Genomic DNA, 20,443 nt, shown 5'->3' on the forward strand with positions numbered 1-20,443 from the left:
AATTAGAGTATATTAAATCTACAGATTAATTTGGGAAGATCATTTTGCCTATTAAGACTCTTATTGTTTCCAGGAGTTTCAGTGAAGTAGCTGAGTGTTTTTTGTTTTTTTTAATTTGGAATATAGTGAATTGACAGAAAGGTTATAACACATCTCTATTTTTTCTGCATAGAAGCAGAATGATTCTGATATTGATGCCAACATTCATTTACAAAAATTTATAGTTTTCAATTGCCTAAAACAAAGTATGCAATTAAATCCAGATGGGGACATAATGGCGACACACTGGAAATCTGTACATTGGAATTTATCTTTGCCATTAATAAAATGAGTGGCCTTTTGAGAAAAGTAGATTTTGAATGGCCACAGTGATTAGAAAGTCCTCAGTCTTAGTCAAAAATTGTCACCTGTGCCTTATCATTTATGCTGTGCTTGTTCCTCAGCACATGACGAGAAGCTCATTCCTTCTGCTGGTCTTCTTGGTAGCTTTATCTAAATCTCCTTTGAGCTTTGTCCAGCTTTTCTGAATGAAAACGTTCTTGTTCATATTCATATTTCCTTTCCCTGTCTTCCTCTCCTGCCACTCCACCCCCCATTCCTTTCTATCTCATTGGGTCTCTTTGTTCGTTTCTATATCATCCCCTCCCTCTTCCTCCCATAATATTCTTCACCATATCTTTCTGATCTCTTTGTGATTAGCAAATGAGAGACCCTTTTTATTGCTGAATTATTCTTGGTGCTAAGACTTCTGAGCATCTCTCTTTAATGGCCATGTCTTATTTCTGACCTGACTGTTATTTATCTTCTTTGACCAATATAAAGCCTGGTATGGTGTTGAAAGGGAGGCATGGTTGAATTATAAAACTCTCCTGTTTGGAGTTGTATTGCATGGAAAAGGGTTGCAAACACTTTCATAAGTTGTGGTCCTGGTTCACCTAACCAAATCAAGTAGTAATATGATCGTTGTTTTGAATAGATACAGATTAGATATCCTTGTGATCTGTGGAAAACTTTGATCTGTTTATACAATTTATTTTCTAGCATTACAAAAATGTATCACCAACAGGTCGGTTCAGATTTTGTCCGTGGATAATTAACAGTCTCTTTAGAAACCGGGAACATTACTAAAGCAAGCTGTTCTTCTGTTTTTAGGAAATGGAATTTCATCTAAGTTTACTCTGTCTGTCATGTCAGACGTTTGTTATTGTTTTTTGCTTTTCAGATCCTCTTCCTGAACTTCGTTTTTTCTTTTTTGGAAGCTATTGTATGGTAGATTTTTCTTGGCGTGTTACTTTCTATTGATTATGTGTTTGTGTGTGTGCACGCGCGCACACACACACAGAGAAAGGACAATTCAAAACTGTGAACTGGTTTTTTTTTTTTTCAGAACTCCACAATGTGTATTTATTCCTATTAAGGATTCAAGATGAGGTTTTATGTGTGTGATGGATTGCAAACCACTAGGGAAACATAGCCCGTTTATTTTTAAAATTTTAACTAGAACAACCATGTAGTTACTGGAAAGAGGAGGTCCACGCTGATTTTGTTTTTGGTCCTTGATTGACCTACCTCTTGATATCCTAAGGAATACCATGCTAATTATCATCAAAGGCAAACAGATGTTAAGGAGACTGTGGAGGCTTTTCTGTGTTCACTTTTCTCTCCTGTCACGGGCTGAGGAACTCTCGAAGAGTGGGTTTGTTTTTGTTGGGCAAGCACACAAAAGCCCAGATGCTTCTCCACACTGGGCTGAGCTCTGGAGGCCCTCCAAAGTGGGTGACCCTTCCCACCTCCTGGTTTCCATTTTCCTGCCACTCCCACAAGCTGGGTGGTATGTACCTGCTCCCTGGAGGCCCCCTTTGTATTGCCTTTTTGTGGTTGAGGGGAGGGAGCATCCCGAATCCTTGAAGCCTTCCAGGCCCCAGACAGTCTGGCAGGCTCATCCGTCCCCGCTGCCTTGGTTGTAGCACTTATTGAAGGGCCCGACACCGCCTCTGGATTATGATATACTGGGGAGCATTAGCCTGCTGCCCATTCATTCTTTCTTTCCTTCCTTCCTCAGAGTGCCTCAGTGACCCAGGCTGGCAGCTCCTCTCCTTGGGACCAGGATATTTAGCAGGGCTTTGTGCCAACCAGAAGCTTTCAAGAGAAAGTGTGAGGCCAGACTAGATAAGAAAGAAGACAGAGAAATCCCTCAGAGAAGACAAACCAGTGGAAAGGGCACAGCAAGTGTTGGATCACATAGTGCTGTTTATTTGGCAATGTTTGTGAATATTTAATTAAGGTTCTTACAAGCCGCTGTGGTCCAGTACAGTGTAAGGACATGGCTAAGAATAGTTATTTTGAAGCTTTATACTATGGTGGTATCTCAGGTACAGGAAAAAATTAATACAAGCAATGATGTTCATCAGGTAGTAGGAATTCAAAGAAAGTAAAATACAACCAAGTATCATAATTGCACATCTAGTAAATAAAGAAATTCTTTTGTATGCTCTGACTTCTTCAGTTTTGAAAACAGAACAAACCAGCTCTGACACGCATACTTAAATAGATCAGGAAACATCGCCCTGTCGTCCAAAACATTGTTGTTAGGAAGAAGGATTCACGATATTTGGGCTCGCCCACATCAAATGAACATTACAAAGGACCCTGTTTTGTATCGGGGCCCTTTTTTTTTTTCTTTTTTTTGCGGTACGCGGGCCTCTCACCGCTGTGCCCTCTCCTGTTGCGGAGCACAGACTCCGGACGCGCAGGCTCAGCGGCCATGGCTCACGGGCCCAGCCTCTCCGCGGCACGCGGGATCCTCCCGGACCGCGGCACGAACCCGCGTCCCTCACATCGGTAGGCGGACCCTCGACCACTGCGCCACCAGGGAAGCCCTCGGGGCCCTTTTTATTGTGGTTTCTTAGAGCCAGGACGAGAAAGTGTGATGATACCTTGATTTGTTCATTTTTCAGGGGCAGATGACGGTCTATGCGAAGTTTGGCAAAAATGTTTATCTTCCTAAAGATGCCGAGTTTTACTTCATTTATAACGGATCTCATCAGAGACACATCGTGATTGCAGAGCGCACGGAGGATAACGTTCTCCAATCCAGCGTTCCAGGTGAGGTGTCCTCTTTATCGTGCAATTGAAAAACCTGTCTGTGAGCACCTTCATGGTGCTCCGAGGTGGGATGGGTATGAGTGAGAGTGTATGTGTGTGCGAGAATGTGTGTTTGTGCGTTTGTGTGTGTGAGTGTGTGTGTATGTGTATGTAAGGAAGAACACTCACACTGGGTTATCTCACGTCTGAGCCACTTCCAGCTGTGTCTGCAGCTCCCTGAGCAGCCCACCTTGGACTTAACCTCCAGGTTGGGGGTGCCCTGGATGCAATCCCGTGGAGAAGACGCTCTGTCTTCGTATTGCTGCCTGCAGTCCCGGGGCCGTGGCCAAGGGCAGCTCAGGCAGATCTGAGATACTTGATAGTGGTCTTCATTCTCCTGTGGTCAGTCCAGCAGCTGCTCTCTGCTTTGCTCTTTTGGGTGGCAGGGGTTCCTTCCTTAGCAGCATGTCCATCCAGACACTTCCCTGCTGGATCTCAGCTTCCGGAACTGTCTCTTCCCACCACCAAAATGTTCACATTCTGAAACCTGTAATTTTCCCAGCTGTCTTCAAGTACCACGGTGACAGATGACAAATTAATGTATCGTGTTAATGTGTTATCATGAAGTAACAGCCCCTCCTCAGGTACAGTTGTTTTGTATGTTCATTGGCATGTGGGTTGTACATCTGAGACATCAAGCTGTAGACTAAAGGTGCAATTAATATGCCATAACCTGCAGGAAAGGAGGGTTTGTGGTGTTTTTCTTGTTTGTTGATCGGTTGGTTTTAACTGTGGGTCTCTTAGGCCTTCTTAAATTGTATCATAGAGGGAACCTTCAATTTTTTAATAGGTAAGACTGGCCTCATTTTTAAAAGAAAAATGTTTCTAAGTGCTTCTGTAGTATATCTGTTGCATGTGGGAAGAAGGAAGACAGGAAACATGCAAACACAGACATAGAGAATTGTAGTGATGTACAAAGACCTTTCAGACCTACCTGGGTTTGGTCACTGAATCAATCTATTGTGCAATTTCTGGGGCTTTGGGCAATTTTTTTTTTTTTTTTTTTTTACGGTATGCGGGCCTCTCACTGCTGTGGCCTCTCCCGTTGCGGAGCACAGGCTCCGGACGCGCAGGCTCAGTGGCCATGGCTCACGGGCCCAGCCGCTCCGCGGCATGTGGGATCTTCCCAGACCGGGTCACAAACCCATGTCCCCTGCATCGGCAGGCGGACTGTCAACCACTGCACCACCAGGGAAGCCCTGGGCAATTTTAAGCGCTTCTCTCTCAGGCCCAGTAACTCCCATCCTCCCAAGAAAAAAAGTCAAACCACATTAATGGCACAGAGTTATACTGGCTGCTAGTCTCTTTTGCCTCTCCCTTTTGCTTTGGTATTTACATTGACGTTTTTGCTGCATTTAGCTTGGCCCTGTTTTCTTGGTTTTTCTCTTTTTTTTTTTTAATCAGCCTCTTATAAGAGAAAGAATAAAAATAATAACTAAAGCGCCACTCCTAACATCAAAACTTTTGTCTTTTTCTTTACTTGCGTGTAGGGGTGAACCTCCTTCCTACTCCTTGTGTGTTACAGAAAATCTTTTATGATTATATTGTGGCCTGCTTAGAAGGGAGAGTTCTTACCTTGATTTTAACAAACTCACTGCAGACAGTTCCACATTTCTGAATCGTACATTTTCCTGGATACAGCTTTACCAGGGTACCTTTCCAAAGTAGGTACAACAGTTTTCTGTAGTATATAGTGGACGTGTGTGGTCTGGGGGTAGGGGCTCCACTCTGTGCTGTACCATTGGACCACTTTAAAAAGGCAATGATGTGATGATAGCAGTAGCTCTTGCCTGGTAAACCTGGGACGCTCTTATTCCTTGAAGCCTGGCAGCATAGCTTCTGGGGAAAAGCTTTGGGGGATAAGGCAGAGCAAAGATGATTTGCACCCATTAGGCGTTTGCTTGGGGGCCAGTGGTGGCTGAATGTTAGCCCTTCTTCTGTCCGGCTATTAATATCATGATCACAGAAGTTTGGTGGTGGTAATTCCTGGACATTCTGCCGAGGACAACATAAAAACATACCTGGGTAGAAGTTCACCAACCTTGGTAAAATGGAGTGTAAGGAGAGGGACGGGTAGCAGGATTAGGCGACCACCCAACAGAAGTATTAAGAACATCTACAAGACAGAGAAGCCGTTCTCAGAAGTGGTGGTGGGCCAATGAACAGTCTATATAATGTTTCTGTTGAGAAGTGTTTACCCACCCCACTCACGTGCAGAAGAACTCTGAGGAACTAGGGTAAACTTGTGTAACTTTGTGGTGCTACCTTATAAAACTATCACCTAAATAAATATATAAAAACATATGACTCAGAAGGAAATGCCAGAACAGGAAAGGGCAAAGGCCTTGAAGACGACAAACTTGAATTTGATGGTTGGCTAGAAGTACAAGGTGAAGCTATGCCAAATAGCAGTGGTAATGATGGGAAAGCAGCCCTGAGATGCTCAGAGCTCATAAAGGTCAGTTTGAAAATCAGGAGTCACTGGAAGAAGATGGGGTCATTGTTCATTTGGACCCACAGGCTTGGCGGCATTTAAAGATAATTGGCCGCATTTCCTTTCTGCCCTGCTCTCCTGGAGCGTGTGGTATGCTCAGGCCAAAGCTTTGGACGCTGGGAGAGCATCTTCTGCAGACTCTGGGTGAACTGTTCACTATCTTGTCATCCAGGCCACAGGCTTCAGGAGACGGTGACGGTGTCTGTGTGCCTCTGCTCGGAAGGTTACTCCCCTGTGACCATGGGCTCTGACTCCGTGACCTATGTGGACAACGTGGCCTGCAGGCTGGCTCGTTTGCTGGTCACCCAAGCCGATCGCCTCACAGTCAGTAGCCACCAGACCTTGCTGACCCCATTTGCCCTGACGGCGGGAGCATTGCCTGCTCTGGACGAGGAGCTCGTGCTGGCTCTGACCCATCTGGAGTTGCCTCTTGGGTGGACTGTCCTGGGAAATTCTTCACTTGAAGGTGGGTCCTTACCAGGAAATTAAGATGTCTCCTCTCTATGTCAAGTTCACATGTGCCTTACAATTTGTTGCCTGTTTGCCTGGGTGGGTTTTCCTGCCTGCTTTTGACCTGAGCCTTGCACTATTCAATCTGGGATCCCTGACATTCTGAGCCACTCATCTCTGGGCTGGTTGATGCCACTCTGTTCCGGGGGTGAAGAGCTTTTCCTCAAGGAGGGAAGGACTGTTTCTTTGTGGCAGGCTTTTGAGCCAGCTGCTTTGAGCTGTGGCTCCGCTTCCTCTGATATGTTTTCTTGCTGTAAGAAGGGGATATTGGTGTCCTATTTCCAAATAGGTAGAGTCATTGAGCAAGGAAGAACATGCAGCCAACTCTGTGGAACACTGAGAGGAAATGTGGCCATGCAGGAAATGTAACCAATGCATTGACATCTTTGAAAATGTCAGTGTCACTGACAGCATTCGTATTTACTATATTTATACTAACTTTTGGAGTTATGTCTGGATGCCCCTTCTTTACTAAAAGGCTAAATAGACTCAATATCATTAAATAGACTCTTAAAACTATTCGGAATCTGTGTGAACAAAGATATAGGTGTTGTATATAAGCTCATACTATTCATGAGGCTACACTGTTCAACACATACTACTTATGGTGATGACAAATAACATAATGTTATTGGAGATAGAATTTTGCTCTTATTTTATTGGACACAAACATGTACTATTGCTGTTTTTCTGTATTCTTCCTATGACTTTAGCTTTGTGGTGGGATGATGCTGTCTTTAAGAGTTTCTGCTTCCTGATAAATTCTGGTTACAGGTTGGTTTAAAGTTGATCATGGAATAAGATTAAATGAACTACTCTAGGTAAAAGGGGTATGTTTTTTTTTTTAAGCAGAATCAATCGTAAGGTCATGAGCCACAATCAGAGAGGATCTCCATTTCTTTCCTTTATTAGGTTATACTTAAACTCTCCTGGCACTTAAGGATGTTTCTTATTTCTTAAGACCTTGGATGAAAGAAGTCGTCCGTGCCTGAGTCCCATGTGCTCCACTTAGCTGTGTGGCAGCTGACTGATATGCATGAAGGGGTGGGCTTCCTGAGGGAGTGGATGGTGTGTGTTCTGCTCACCATCATCCCCAAGGACCTAGCAAAGAGCTTGGCACATAACAGGTGCTCAGGAAGTACTTGAATGAATGAGCGGTGTATCCTGAGACCTTTAAGGAGTTGCACGTCCTAGATATTGCTATTGTAATTCTCCTGTATGTATAGGAGGAAAAAAATGTTTTCTGGCTAAGGAACTTTATTCATATATATATACACACATATATTCATATATTTATTGGTGTATGTACACATGCGTATACATATATTCATTCATATGAGTGTATATATACATATCTATCTATCTATCTATATATCTATCTATCTATTATATACTTTCTGGCTAAGGAACTACATTTGCTTAAGCCTCCTGGCTTTTAAAACAAATTTTATCAATAATATTAGAGGGTATTTTATATTTTGGAAGGCAGACTCATTTTGACAAAGACATAAAGCTTTCATAATTTCTCACTAGTCACCATGCTCAAAGACATAAGTAAAGAGCCTCAAAGCCTCATGGAGAGGCAGGTGTAGGTCAGCGAGGGGGTACTTTCTTAGCACAGCAACTCTCTCAGCATAGCAGGTTGGACTCTGCAGTGGTTCAGTCTGTGCCTCTGCAAAATGATAAATTGTTGAAAGTTATGGAACTTCATAATTTCATATGAACAGCCTAAACTAAGAACCTTCAAAGTGGGATTCATGTTATCCACATGCTGTATTTATTTTTTATCCTAAGATTTAGAAATAAGATTTCATAATCTTCAGTCTGTACATTGACAGTAGTATATGCATACAATTTTCTGGGTTTGGGGCATATGTGCAATTATTTTTGCTGACAGAGATGCATAATCAAATAAGTTTGGAGAAAACTGGGCTAACCACCAAATTGCCAAGGGTTATCTTATTGCCATTTTCATTGATGTTTGGAGATGTGTTCTTGTTTTCCAAGCCTCCATCTATCATGACCCTTTGGTTTATCCATATCCTTATAACAGACAGATTTATGTCACCAAGATATATAAGTATATATTATATAGATATATGTATTTTCATGAGAAAAATTGGAGCAGTTGCTTTACATGGTGAGACATTGTATTCTATTTGAAAGCAATTCTAGTGTAATAGTCATTAAGATTATATGCTGGGCTTCCCTGATGGCGCAGTGGTTGGGAGTCTGCCTGCCAATTCAGGGGACATGGGTTCGAGCCCTGGTCTGGGAGGATCCCACATGCCGCGGAGCAGCTAAGCCCGTGAGTTACAACTACTGAGCCTGCGTGTCTGGAGCCTGTGCTCCGCAACAAGAGAAGCCACGACAATGAGAAGCCTGCGCACCGTGATGAAGAGTGGCCCCCGCTCGCCGCAACTAGAGAAAGCCTGCGCACAGAAACAAAAACCCAACACAGCCAAAAATAAATGAATAAATAAATAAATTTATATATAAAAAAAAAGATTATATGCCAAATCCTTGCCCAGTTTCTTCCTGTCTCTGAGATCATCTGGGCAAATTATTTCTGTTCTGATGCCATGGTTTTAATTTCTAAAATGAGGCATAATAGTACCCACCTCATTGGCTTGTTGCAATGGTTGAGTTAGTGTATGGTGAAGCTTCTACAACACTGTCTGAACATACTGAGTTCTCAGTAAAAGTTGACTCTCATGTGTGTATGTGAATGGATTTCCGTGTATAGAGAGTAGATTGTATGTACATATGTGGAAAACAAATTACAGTTGTTCTGGGCAACTGAAGCTACAGGCAAAGGACAAAATCTTGGTATTGCAAACAATTCCTTGAAATTTCTAGTAAATTTCTAGACTTTCTCTAAGAACAGTTTGTAGTACTTGAGGTAACATTGCTTGCAGCCTAGACTTGTAATAGAACTTCTCTACAACATCAGTGTTCAGGGACAGGGTTAACACTCCCTTTTTCTTTTCAGTCCTCTGATTAGATCAGTTCCATCCCCCTGTCTTCTAGTTTGCTGATCCTTTCTTCCACTTGATCTAGTTTGCTGTTGAATTCTTCTTTTGAATTTTTCATTTCAGGTATTGTATTCTCTGGCTCTGTGATTTCTGTTTGGTACTTTTTTAACATTTTCTGTCTCTTTGTTGAAATTCTCACTTTGCTCATGTGTTGCTGTCCTGACCTCGGTGAGTATCTTTGTTATTTTGAACTCTATCAGATAAATCACTTATTTCCATTTCATTAAGATCAGTTTCTGGAGATTTATCTTGTTCTTTTGTTTGGAACTTATTATGTTTCTTCATTTTCCTGGACTCTGTTTTGGTTTCTGTGCATCAGATCAAACAGCCACCTCTCCCAGTCTTGACAGACTGGTCTTGTGTAGATGAACCTTGTCAATCATCCCAGCCCAAGCTCCTGGTTGCCTCTTAAATCTTTGTGCTAGTCCAAGTTGCTGTCTTTGTTCATAGTGGCTCCCAGTAGTAGAGGGTGTACCAAGACCCATCAGTGTCCTAAGGGGGAGGATCTCAGTCAGCACCTAGATGCAGGCTGATTAGAAGGCATAAGCTAGCAAAGTATGCAGTCAAATCCCTTCCAGGGAAAGACTGGAAGATGGGTGTTTTTGGCTTGCTCCTCTGTGCAGAACCTTGGGGGAATGGTTACAGCAAGTACTTATGTGTACACCCATTAACAACTGCTTCTTTATCCACTGCAGTCCTGTGGGACTCCTGAATGCAAGCCCCATTGGCTGTCAATGCCAGGGGATCTGGGACCTGTCTCTTGAGTGACAGCCATAAAAGCAGCTCCTTCCAGAGAGATTGCCAGCTGGCTTCCTTGGGGTCCAGGGAGAATGACAGCCAGCCCCTAGATGCATTCCACTTAGATGCTGGACGCTCGGGCAGCAGCTTATAAAGTATGAAGTCAAATCTCTTCCAGGGAACGACTGGGAGATGGGTGTGTCTGCCTGCTTAGTCAACACTGAGCCCTGGGGAGACAGCCTAGGTGCCTGCTTATATGCCCATCTAGAGCTGCTGCTTTATTTGCTCTAGTCCTGTGGGATTCACGGGTGTAAGTCCTGTTGGCCTTCAGAGCTGGGCGTTTTGGGGGCCCATCCCAGGTGGGAGCCTTAAAAGGTGGGGTGCTACATGTATGGTGAAAACCCTTGATTCCTCAGGGAAAAGTTGGGAGTTGGAGGTTCCCTCCTGATTGTATGGCGCTGAGCTGGGGGTGGGGTTTATGGCAAGCGTACGTCTCAGCCTTTCCTACCCGTGTGAGTGTGGGTATTTTCTCATCCAGTCCTATGTGTGGGAGTCATTGAGCTAGTGACTGGATTTCTCTCTGTGGGAATTGCTCTGTGTGTAGCTGTACATTTGGCATTTCCATGGGAGGAGGGAAGTTCAGGAGTCTCCTATGTCACAATCCTGGTCCTTCCCCCTCAATGTAGTAGAGTTATAACCTAAGCCGTTTAGAATCTCTTACGAGCTCAATGCATCTTTTTTTCAGCATCCATATTTTATTAGTGTTGCTTGTCTTTGAGGCAGATAAATTACATTAGCAAAGTGAGAAATAAACTGTGGCGTGTGGCCCACTGGAGTTCGTCATGTGTTAATGGTAGGAGCATCGTAAATGGAAAAGTTTTTTTCCCTAGTAGTTATTTCTCCTAAGACCTGTCCAAAAACTATTTAAAACCTTACTATTCACATTTATTTAAAATTCTTTGTATTTATCTATGTTTTTTAGGGGGGTACAGAGGATGTTACAGAATGAGTAAAATTGATTTCTGTAATGACTTTGTCGTGGAAGAGTCTGATGGGAACCTTACCGTGAAGCATTGCTGTATTTCCTTGTATTTTATAATAAATCCCTTATTTTCCTTTCTTTTCAAACACTGAGAGTTATCAGGAAGGCCTGAGAACCCGTAGAAGGGCCAGAATCTGAGCAGAGTATTGTGTCTTATGAAGAAAAGCAGAGCCTTTCCTTGGCCCTGCATCTTACCCATCATTACTCACAATGCAACCAAGTTACTCTCCTAGGGAAGGAAATATCCTGTGTTTTATTTAATTTTGTGCCATAAATAAAATTGGATTTCTGTTTCATAAAATTAAACCCATTCTTTCTGTGAAATAGCTTTTATGATAAAAGCTTCTGAGCTGCCTCACACTTACAGTAAAACTTTAAGTAGTAACATACTATCCCATAACATTTCATGATTAACTTTTTTGTTCTGAATTTTTTGCTTGTTTGTTTTTTGGACAGAACTCTTTTCTCAGAGATGGGCATAATTTTGACAATTAGGTTAACTGGCATAAAATATACTCTTTTTTTATTCTGTTGGTGCTCAGATAACTTGAGTTAAAGTCTTCCCTTCCTGCTCAATCAAATGACTTCCAATCACTTGTGTGTCCAGAAGCCTGATGTGGCTGGCAAGCACCAAACTTGCCATCACCAGTGGGGAGGCTGCCATTTGAGTAAAGATCCCAAAGGGACTACAAATGCCATCTCGGAGGACTGATGGCCTTGCCTCTGAACATAGTAGCTCTTCTCCCAACCTGTGGAATTAGGTAGAGCTTGTCTTGATTATGCATTCTGACTTGAGGAAAAAAAGCTCCTTTACTTAAAAAAAAAGTCATATAAAGTCTCTCTCTCACAGCATGTATTTACACTTACAAACCAATATGTAGCAACAATTTGCAGATTCAAGACATCTTCTGCCACAGTAAATTACTGTTGTGAAAAATGAGTTTGGACTTCTCTGCCGGTCTCTAGGTAAAAGTACTTCATATGTGCAAAGGTCTCCTTAATAGGCAGAAAGAAGTTCTTTGTTGTGGAAGAAATAGAACACTTCATTAATTACACCAATTATAAAAACATAGCACCTGTTTTGCAGCTTTATTGAGATATAATTAACATATTTGTGCATGTTTAAGCTGTACAGTGTTGATTTGGTGCATTTATATATTGCAAATGACTACCACCATAGCATTAATAACTCCTTACCATTACATAATTACCATTTCTTTTTTGTGGTAAGAACATTTAAGAAAGGTGGCACCATGAATTGAATCTGTAGGGCAAATACATTAAAATTTTTTATAAAGCAAAGAAAATATCTGTTAGATTGCTTTATCAAACTTAAAGAGTTAAACTTTATTCCTGTCTTTAGAGTTGGTTTTATAAGTGGAAAAAGTATTTAGGGTAAGCCAACTGAGCTTTTGCAACTTTTCTGCAGGGCTGTCTTGGGTACACAGCCAGTGTATTTTGGGCGCTGGCTTCTCATTCTGTGGTTGTATGGTTGGTTGGAGAACTGTCCTCAAAGAGAAGCAATGGATGGAACGGGTAGGACCCACTGAGAACAACTTAGAGAATGTATTATTTTAATGATTAATTCCAAATATCAGATCAAGAGTACGCTCCTTTCCTTGCAAGCAACACCAGTGGAGTTATAGCAACCAGAACATATTTAAACTTGAATCCAGAAATTAGAGAAATGGTGCATTGTTTGCAGAATACATGTTGTAAGGGCAAGTCCAAATAGTATCTGTAGTAACAAGTCACAGTGTAATGAGTAGTGACTTAAAGGAGAAGGGGCTATAGGGGCTATAGGTTTAATGGATAAGGACTGCTGTTACTAGGAAGAAGGGTGGTTAGCATGATGCTGTGCTTTTTTAGTAGGGTCTTTATAAATTCCCTTTGAAGGAGAATGTTTTTCTCTATTTTACAACTAATGGGGGGAAAAGGAAAAGAAATGCAGTCGACCAAAAGGACTTAGAAAGTTTATAAGAATGGGGGTTATTCAGCAACTGTTAAATGTGTCTTAATAGTTTAGTGTTCCCTTAAGGAGTTTAAAGAGCAATGGTAATATTGCTTATCTGCAGGAAACGCCATTAAGTGAGAATTAACAGTTCATTATGAGAGACTCAGTGGGAACTGCCAGTTTTCTGTGACATCTACATTTTGGTTCAAGCCACATACCGGGAATCATCACCTTCTTTCTAGGCAATGAGAGAAGGCAACGTGTGGGCCCGCAACGTTTGACAGAGGGAAATATCTGTTTATCTTTCCTTGAATAGAGGAAAGAGATCTGTAACCAGGAAGAGGTAGGGTTTGTTTAACACTTGAAATGGCGCTTGGCTGTTGTTTTTATCCTTGAATATAGTCTGCCAGCTCTAGAAATCGAAAGGAAATAGAGCAAGGCCCTGTTGGCTGGTCCCCACCTGTGTGCCATGTCTTGTTAGCCAGGGAATGGTACATTGGATTAGAAGACTTGCTTGCTGTCCCACAGACTGTGTGAAATGTCAGCTTTGTCTTTCTGCCCCAAAGCTTTGTCCTGGACCGAAAGTTTGAGATAACACCAGCTGATGTCCTACCAGTGGGTAGGAAAGCCATAAAGGACAGATTTATTACAAAATACAAGTTCCTAGGTTTTTAAAACAATTTTGGAGGAGTTTTAAAATTAATGCATTATGGGTATTGACTAAGTCTGGGATATATGTTTTTCTTGGAAATCTTGACATTTTTCAAGCAGTTGTGTATACACTCAGTATTACTTTCTAGCTTTCTGGCACTTCTGATAGTATCTGGTGGGACAGACATCTCCACACTTTCTTTTCTGACATTTAAAGCTGGTATTATATTCCTTCAGTTGCTAAGGTAACCCACTGGATGACTGCTAGTGGTGGAGAGAATGTTCTTTAAGACAGGTCCTATGGTAAATGGGTAAAATTGTTTCATGATACTTAGCCACACACATGCACACAGATGTGCATCATTTGTGAAGTTTTAAAATCCTTAACCTAAAACTGGTTTCTCTATCTTCTGTTTCTTTTTTTAGCTTTTCGTTTTTAAGGAATAGGTTTTTCTGGCAGTAAAGAGTTTAACACAGAATTGGGCTCTTAAGGAAAAGAACTTTTTTCCCCGTGTCAAATCATTTGGACTTATCCTGCAGTTAAGTCAGTCAACTCTTATTAAGCACCTTCTCTGTTTAAGGCACTGTATTTTAAAGAAGAAAAAGCAGCTTAAACTTTTCCTTAAAAATTAAGCCTTCTACAGGGCACCAGTGGCCCTGAGACTGGAGTAGAGAATCACATGTCCACTCTCACAACTGAGAAATAGAGGATAGGGTTATATTCAGGTTATTTTCAGGTTATTTCAGGTTATTTTCTCCCTCTCTCAAAATTTTCAAGGAAAAAAAATGTAAATGGAAGCTTTTATTTTCAAACACCCATCCCTAATGTGCTTCCCAACAGATTCAAGCAAGTGGAAGGTTTTGAAATTTACCTCTGGGGGGCAGTGTTCCATCCCTGGCTGTTCTCCTCTGGGAACCCTTCAAATGTACAGGGCAGTTTTGGTTTGCACACAGGAGACTAAAATTGAATTTGAAAATGACTGTAGCCGAGGATTCTCTTAATACTTGAGTAAAAAGGTTTAACATTTTGCTGTTTTCGTAGATTTCTTCAATAGGATTTGAATGCTGGCAGCTGTCCTTGTACTACTTTATTTAAAAATTAAATAAAATACTGGTTTCAAAACTACCAAATGCTTGGAGGTTAAAAGGCTGATGGTTGAAAATGGGTGGGAGAGGCCTGGCAAAGGGGGCAGGCAGTGAGCCAGAAGTGATGAGATAATCCTAGGGAAGTGACCAGCCCTGTGTCCTGGTGCAGCACCCCTTTTACTTGGCCCCAGTGAACTTTACAAGGCCTTGTCTTGATCCTTTCAGATATGGTCCTCGATGTGAGCATGAGACTATATAGGTAGAAGCCTGTATCTTCTGTAATTCTACCCTAGGTTTTAGTTCATAATGATTCTCACATGCCTACTTTCTCTTCCCCACATCTATAGCTGTAGCAGCTTTTATTGTGCAGGTTTGTCATGAGGGTGTGTGTGTGTATGTGCATGTGGAGACAGATGAGGCCGACATCTGGAGAGTGGGGTGCAGGCCTGAGCCCTGAGGATTGGTGAGGCTTAGTTTCCTTCTGCTTGCTTTTCCCGACTCTCAGTTTGTTGATTTATTCAAGTTCTATCTTTTCTGCCCTTCTTTTCTTGGGTTTGTCTTCTTTTATCTAATTAGCTTTGCCTAATTGGAAGCATAACAGTTAGGAACTTGAGTTTTAGAGGTAGAAAAGCCTGGGTTCAGATCCCTGATGCTCCATTTACTATCTGAGTGAGCTCGGGCAATTGCATAATTGTGTCAAGCCTCAGTTTCTGCCCCTACCTTGTTCAGTGCCTGTCAGGATTAAATGAGATAACACACGTAAGTTGCTTAATAAATGTTAGATGGAAACAAGAAATATAAAGTCCTTGTAGTCATTGGCACCTAGCAAGAATGAAATAAAGGTGCATGTTGTGATTTATTTTCCTTCATGGGTAACAGCTGCCATCTGGACGACTTTTTTTTTTTTTTTTTTTTGCGGTACGCGGGCCTCTCACTGCTGTGGCCTCTCCTGTTGCGGAGCACAGGCTCAGGACGCGCAGGCTCAGCGGCCATGGCTCACGGGCCCAGCTGCTCCGCGGCATGTGGGATCTTCCCGGACTGGGGCACGAATCCGTGCCCCCTGCATTGGCAGGCGGACTCTCAACCACTGCACCACCAGGGAAGCCCCATCTGGACTTCTAATTAACTTTTCCCAACCTTCCACCCTCACTCTTATCCCAGGTAGGCTTCGTCTTATCTATTGACTTCCTGTTTGGTTTATCCCATTTATCTTCTCCTTCTCTCACCAGAATATCCCTTCCTGAGTGTGCCCCTGTGCTGAAGGAGGGGATAAGATCTCCCACTAAAGTTGTACCTCATACCCGCAAAGTTTAGTATTTCTCAATCTGGGCTTGGCTGTTTCCTGATTGTGCTTGAATTCAGAATCCCGATGCAAACTTCAAAAGGCCATTTCCAAGATATGATGAGTCTATGCTTTTTCTTCTTGTCAACAATAAAATTAGACTGCAGTGTATTTTCATTTGTCACCCAAACAGAACAGCGTTCCTGGAGGGTCACTTGGAAGGGTGCCTGGGAATTCCACAGGCTCACCTGTGGTGTGAGGGGAGAGCAGAAGAGTGCCCAATGCATAGTATGCTGTCAACAAATATCTACTGAATGAATGAATGGTAGATGTAAATCAGAGCCTTGAAGAAATATTAACAAATGAGAAAATTCTATTGCACAGGCTGGAAAAGCTGGTATGACGTAATTGCTGCTTATGGCACCTAATGGCCGCCTGCTGCCCAAGCCATGGGGCTGTAGCACATTTGTCTTATGACACGTCTGGTGTCTTTCTTTTTTTTTTTTTTTTTATAAATCTATTTATTTTTGGCTGCGTTGGGTCTCCGTTGCTGCGCATGGGCTTTCTCTAGTTGCGGTGAGCGGGGGCTACTCTTTGTTGTGGTGCGCGGGCTTCTCATCGCGGTGGCTTCTCTTGTTGCAGAGCACGGGCTCTACGTGCACGGGCTTCAGTAGTTGTGGCTCGCGGGCTCAGTAGTTGTGGCTCACGGGCTCTAGAGCGCAGGCTCAGTAGTTGTGGTGCACGGGCTTAGTTGCTCCGCGGCATGTGGGATCTTCCCGGATCAGGGCTCGAACCCGTGTCCCCTGTATTGGCAGGCGGATTCTTAACCACTGTGCCACCAGGGAAGCCCTGGTGTCTTTCATTGATGCAATTATAGTGCCTCTTAATCACATAACTAGTTCCCTTAAATTATGATTTTAAATTATAACCAGAGGAAAACTGCTTGCAAATATACATAGATCTATGTAGTGACTCTTTATTATATTTTTGTATTAAAAAAATCAGACAAATATGTATGACTGGTTAAGTCCCCCCATACAGCCTGTCTTAGTTCTTGAGACCCCTGTCCCATATGTTATTTTCGTTATAGCCTGCTGACAATCTTGGATACTAGGCTGAGCAGATACTCCTTTCCTTTTTTTCAATTTATTTATCTATCTATCTATCTATTTATTTATTTTTGTCTGCGTTGGGTCTCCGTTGCTGCATGTGGGCTTTCTCTAGTTGTGGCGAGCAAGGGCTAACCTTTGTTGCGGTGCATGGTCTTCTCATTGCGGTGGATTTTCTTGTTGCAGAGCACGGGCTCTAGGTGCGCTGGTCAGCAGTTGTGACACGTGGGCTCAGGAGTTGTGGCTCATGGGCTCTAGAGCGCAGGCTCAGTAGTTGTGGCGCACTGGCTTAGTTGCTCTGCGGCACGTGGGGTCTTCCTGGACCACGGCTCAAACCCGTGTCCCCTGCATTGGCAGGTGGATTCTTAACCACTGCACCATCAGGGAAGTCCCTCCTTTCCTTTTACAGATCAAGCAACTTAAAACTTGAGAATTCAGTGGTCTTTCCAAAGCTACGTCCCTGTAAGTGTTCAACTCCAGATCTTTCAGCTATTTAATCTGCTCCCATTGCACTACACAGTGTTGTGTCTGGCTTCTTAATATCTTGTGTTGTTGTCCACGTTGTATAAGTCACTCTGGAAATGTCCCCAGATTGTGAAAGCCAGAAATTGTATTACCATCTTTGAATTCTGATAAGGACTTTTTAGTGTTTCAGCTGATTTAGTACTAGTTCCACAAGGTAAGTATAACCAACCTATATGAGGTACAGAATCCATGAAGTGCATTCCAGTACTGTATATCAGAATGTGAATTTTCTGGAATGATTGTGTGGTTGTGTTTTCCCAGATTTTCAGTCAGGAGTTGCTGTAATCTGAGTGTCTCAAATGTGTCTGACGCAGAGCAGACACTTCGGGAAGCTAAAACCTGCCATTATGCTTTTTCAGTCCTCTTCTCTTTAGGCTATATGATCCCACCATGCCTGCCACGTTGCTATTGTGCTCCATGGGATGTCCTGTTTCCATATCTTTCCTATGAGTGTGTTTATATTTGTAGTTACTATCCTAGACTCACCAACCTCCGATCTTCTGTATGGAAGGCTGATTTGTTTATACACACACCAAAGCCCCGATCAGAGCTACCCAAAGGGAAGGTGCCATAATATACAACTTCTCCTCCCATTCTCATTAAGAGTCCTGAAAAATATCAGAGATTGTGTGTGATGCTCATGCCAAATACTCTCTTCCACTCTCCATGTAAATTTTTGCTAATATTTTTTTCATTCTCTTTCTGCTCATCATTTTTGTATTTTATAAACACCTGTAAACTTTCAAATCATGATGTATGATGTAGGTTGATTAACCTGTAGAGCAATTTCCTTGTAGGTCAGATAGTTTATTTCTGTTCACACTCTTTGTGTAAGCCTAGAGCTGTAGTTTACCAGACAGGATTTCATGGGCAAGATACTTATTTTATTGCAAACTAAAGTGGGCTGACCATGTGCTTCCCCCTTTGTGTCCAAGGGGCCTGGCATATGGTAGTAGTTTGACTCAATGTTTGTCTGCTCAATGACTTAGATGCACAAATCGACACCTCTAGGAATATATATGTGGCTTCGGAAATCAGAGAAGAACTTATTTTAATTGATAGGATTTATTTTTTTAATTCATTAAAAAATGCATTAAAAATATATTTTGTTCATAAGCTTACAGGGTTGAATACATTTAAGTGGCTCTACTCAGGAGTTATGAAACATTAGTAAACCCTACAAAGTAGAAGGACTTCTGAATTAACTCGTTTAAAAATAACATTTGCGTCTAGATTATCGTCCCCATCACGGTTTTAGTATTTTGCTAAATGTTTAAGACCATATCTTGGCTTGGCAGCAAGTGATGTAGATTAAAAATAACTTGTAAAAATCACAAAGTTTTTTTGGTCTTATTCGTTGGTGAAATTTGTTAGCTAATAAAATCTTAAGAGATGATTGGGAATACAGTGGTATGAAAAGGAGGCATAGATATGGATTTTGTTAACCAGATGTTTAAAGTAGCAGATCTCAACCCTGGCTTTTACTTAGAATCACTTTGGAATCTTTAGAAAAGATGGATGCTTGTGGGGGGCGGACTTCCCTGGAGGTCCAGTGGTTAAGAATCTGCCTTCCAATGCAGGGGATGCGGGTTCGATCCCTGGTCGGGAAACTAAGATCCCACATGCCACAGGGCTACTGAGCCCACATGCCACAACCAGAGGGCCCACGTGCCGCAACTGCAGAGCCCACGTGCTCTGGAGCCTGCATGCCACAACTAGAGAGAAACCCGTGCACCACAACGAAAGATCCTGTGTGCTGCAACTAAGGCCCAAAGCAGCCAAAAATAAATAAATATTTAAAAAAAAAGACTGATGCTTGGGCCCTTCCCTATAATTTTAATTGTTCTGAGGAGAGTCTTGAACACAACTATGTGGGGGTGAATGGGAAGAGAGAGAGAAACATACAGACATCATTGGACCCCAGAAGTACCAACACCCCTCATTCTTTCCCAGCCACATTCAACTCTTTCCCCTTGGAGTTATTATGCTGACTTTTAGAGTAACCGTCACCTGGTTTTTCCCTATAGTTTTACTACCCATGTATTCGTATATAATATGACTTGTTTTCACTTTTTAAAAACTTCATATTAATTAAAACATATTCTGTGTATTCTTTTGTGACTTTTCCCCCTCAACATTATATTTCTTGGTTTCTTCTATATTGGTCTGTAATTCGTTTTTATTGTTAGAATACTTGTGTATGATTATACTGCAACTTATTCTATTGTTGATTAAGTGATTAATCAAGTGATTAAGATCACTTCTATTTTTACCATTTTACATTTTTATGCATGCTTCCAGGTGCATACAAAGCATTGTCCTCACTGGGGCTTGTATGTAGGAGTGGAATTGCTCAGCCATAAGACATTCGTTTCTTCAAATTTATTAGATTATACCACAATGTTTTCCAAAGTGGGTGTGTCAATTTACATTTCCTCTAGCAGTGCATGTGAGTTCCTGAGGCCCTGATAATTTATTTTTCAATCTTCCATCCTGAATTTCCTGCTACCTTAAAGGCACAGTCAGACCTTGTGTAGGTGTGATAATGGTCCCAAGTTTGGACTGAACAGTACATAAAATCAGCTCCTTCAGTAACAACCAAACTGGCCACCCCTACTCTTGCACCTCAGGTGCTCCGGAAGGGCTCTCGGTCTGTGCTGTATGTCACGGATCTTTGATCCCCAAAGAGTCAAGGCAAGGATGAGTATTCCTAGGACCTTGGGTCTTTGACGTGACAGCCTCATTTTCCAGGCGGAGAAACTGAGGTGTGGCAGAGTGAGAGGCGTGGGCTTTGAGCCTCCCTCCCTGTCACGGGGGCAGATGAGCCCCACTTTATGCCGTGATGGGTGTGTTGATTGAACGTCACAGCCTGC

The 20,443-nt window shown here is 42.2% G+C and overlaps 1 protein-coding gene across 1 annotated transcript in view; it reads left to right on the forward strand.

Annotated features, from left to right (window-relative positions):
• ARHGEF28 (Rho guanine nucleotide exchange factor 28) overlaps positions 1–20,443 on the forward strand; it is a 311,689-nt gene that overhangs the window by 120,492 nt on the left and 170,754 nt on the right. Inside the window, exons 4-5 of the mRNA XM_067730988.1 lie at positions 2,958–3,105; positions 5,811–6,104. Of these exons, the coding sequence (XP_067587089.1) occupies positions 2,958–3,105; positions 5,811–6,104 (442 nt within the window). The remainder of the gene's footprint in view (positions 1–2,957; positions 3,106–5,810; positions 6,105–20,443) is intronic.

The sequence above is a fragment of the Pseudorca crassidens genome, chromosome 3, assembly GCF_039906515.1.
Source record: "Pseudorca crassidens isolate mPseCra1 chromosome 3, mPseCra1.hap1, whole genome shotgun sequence".
In the NCBI taxonomy this organism is placed as follows: Eukaryota; Metazoa; Chordata; class Mammalia; order Artiodactyla; family Delphinidae; genus Pseudorca; species Pseudorca crassidens.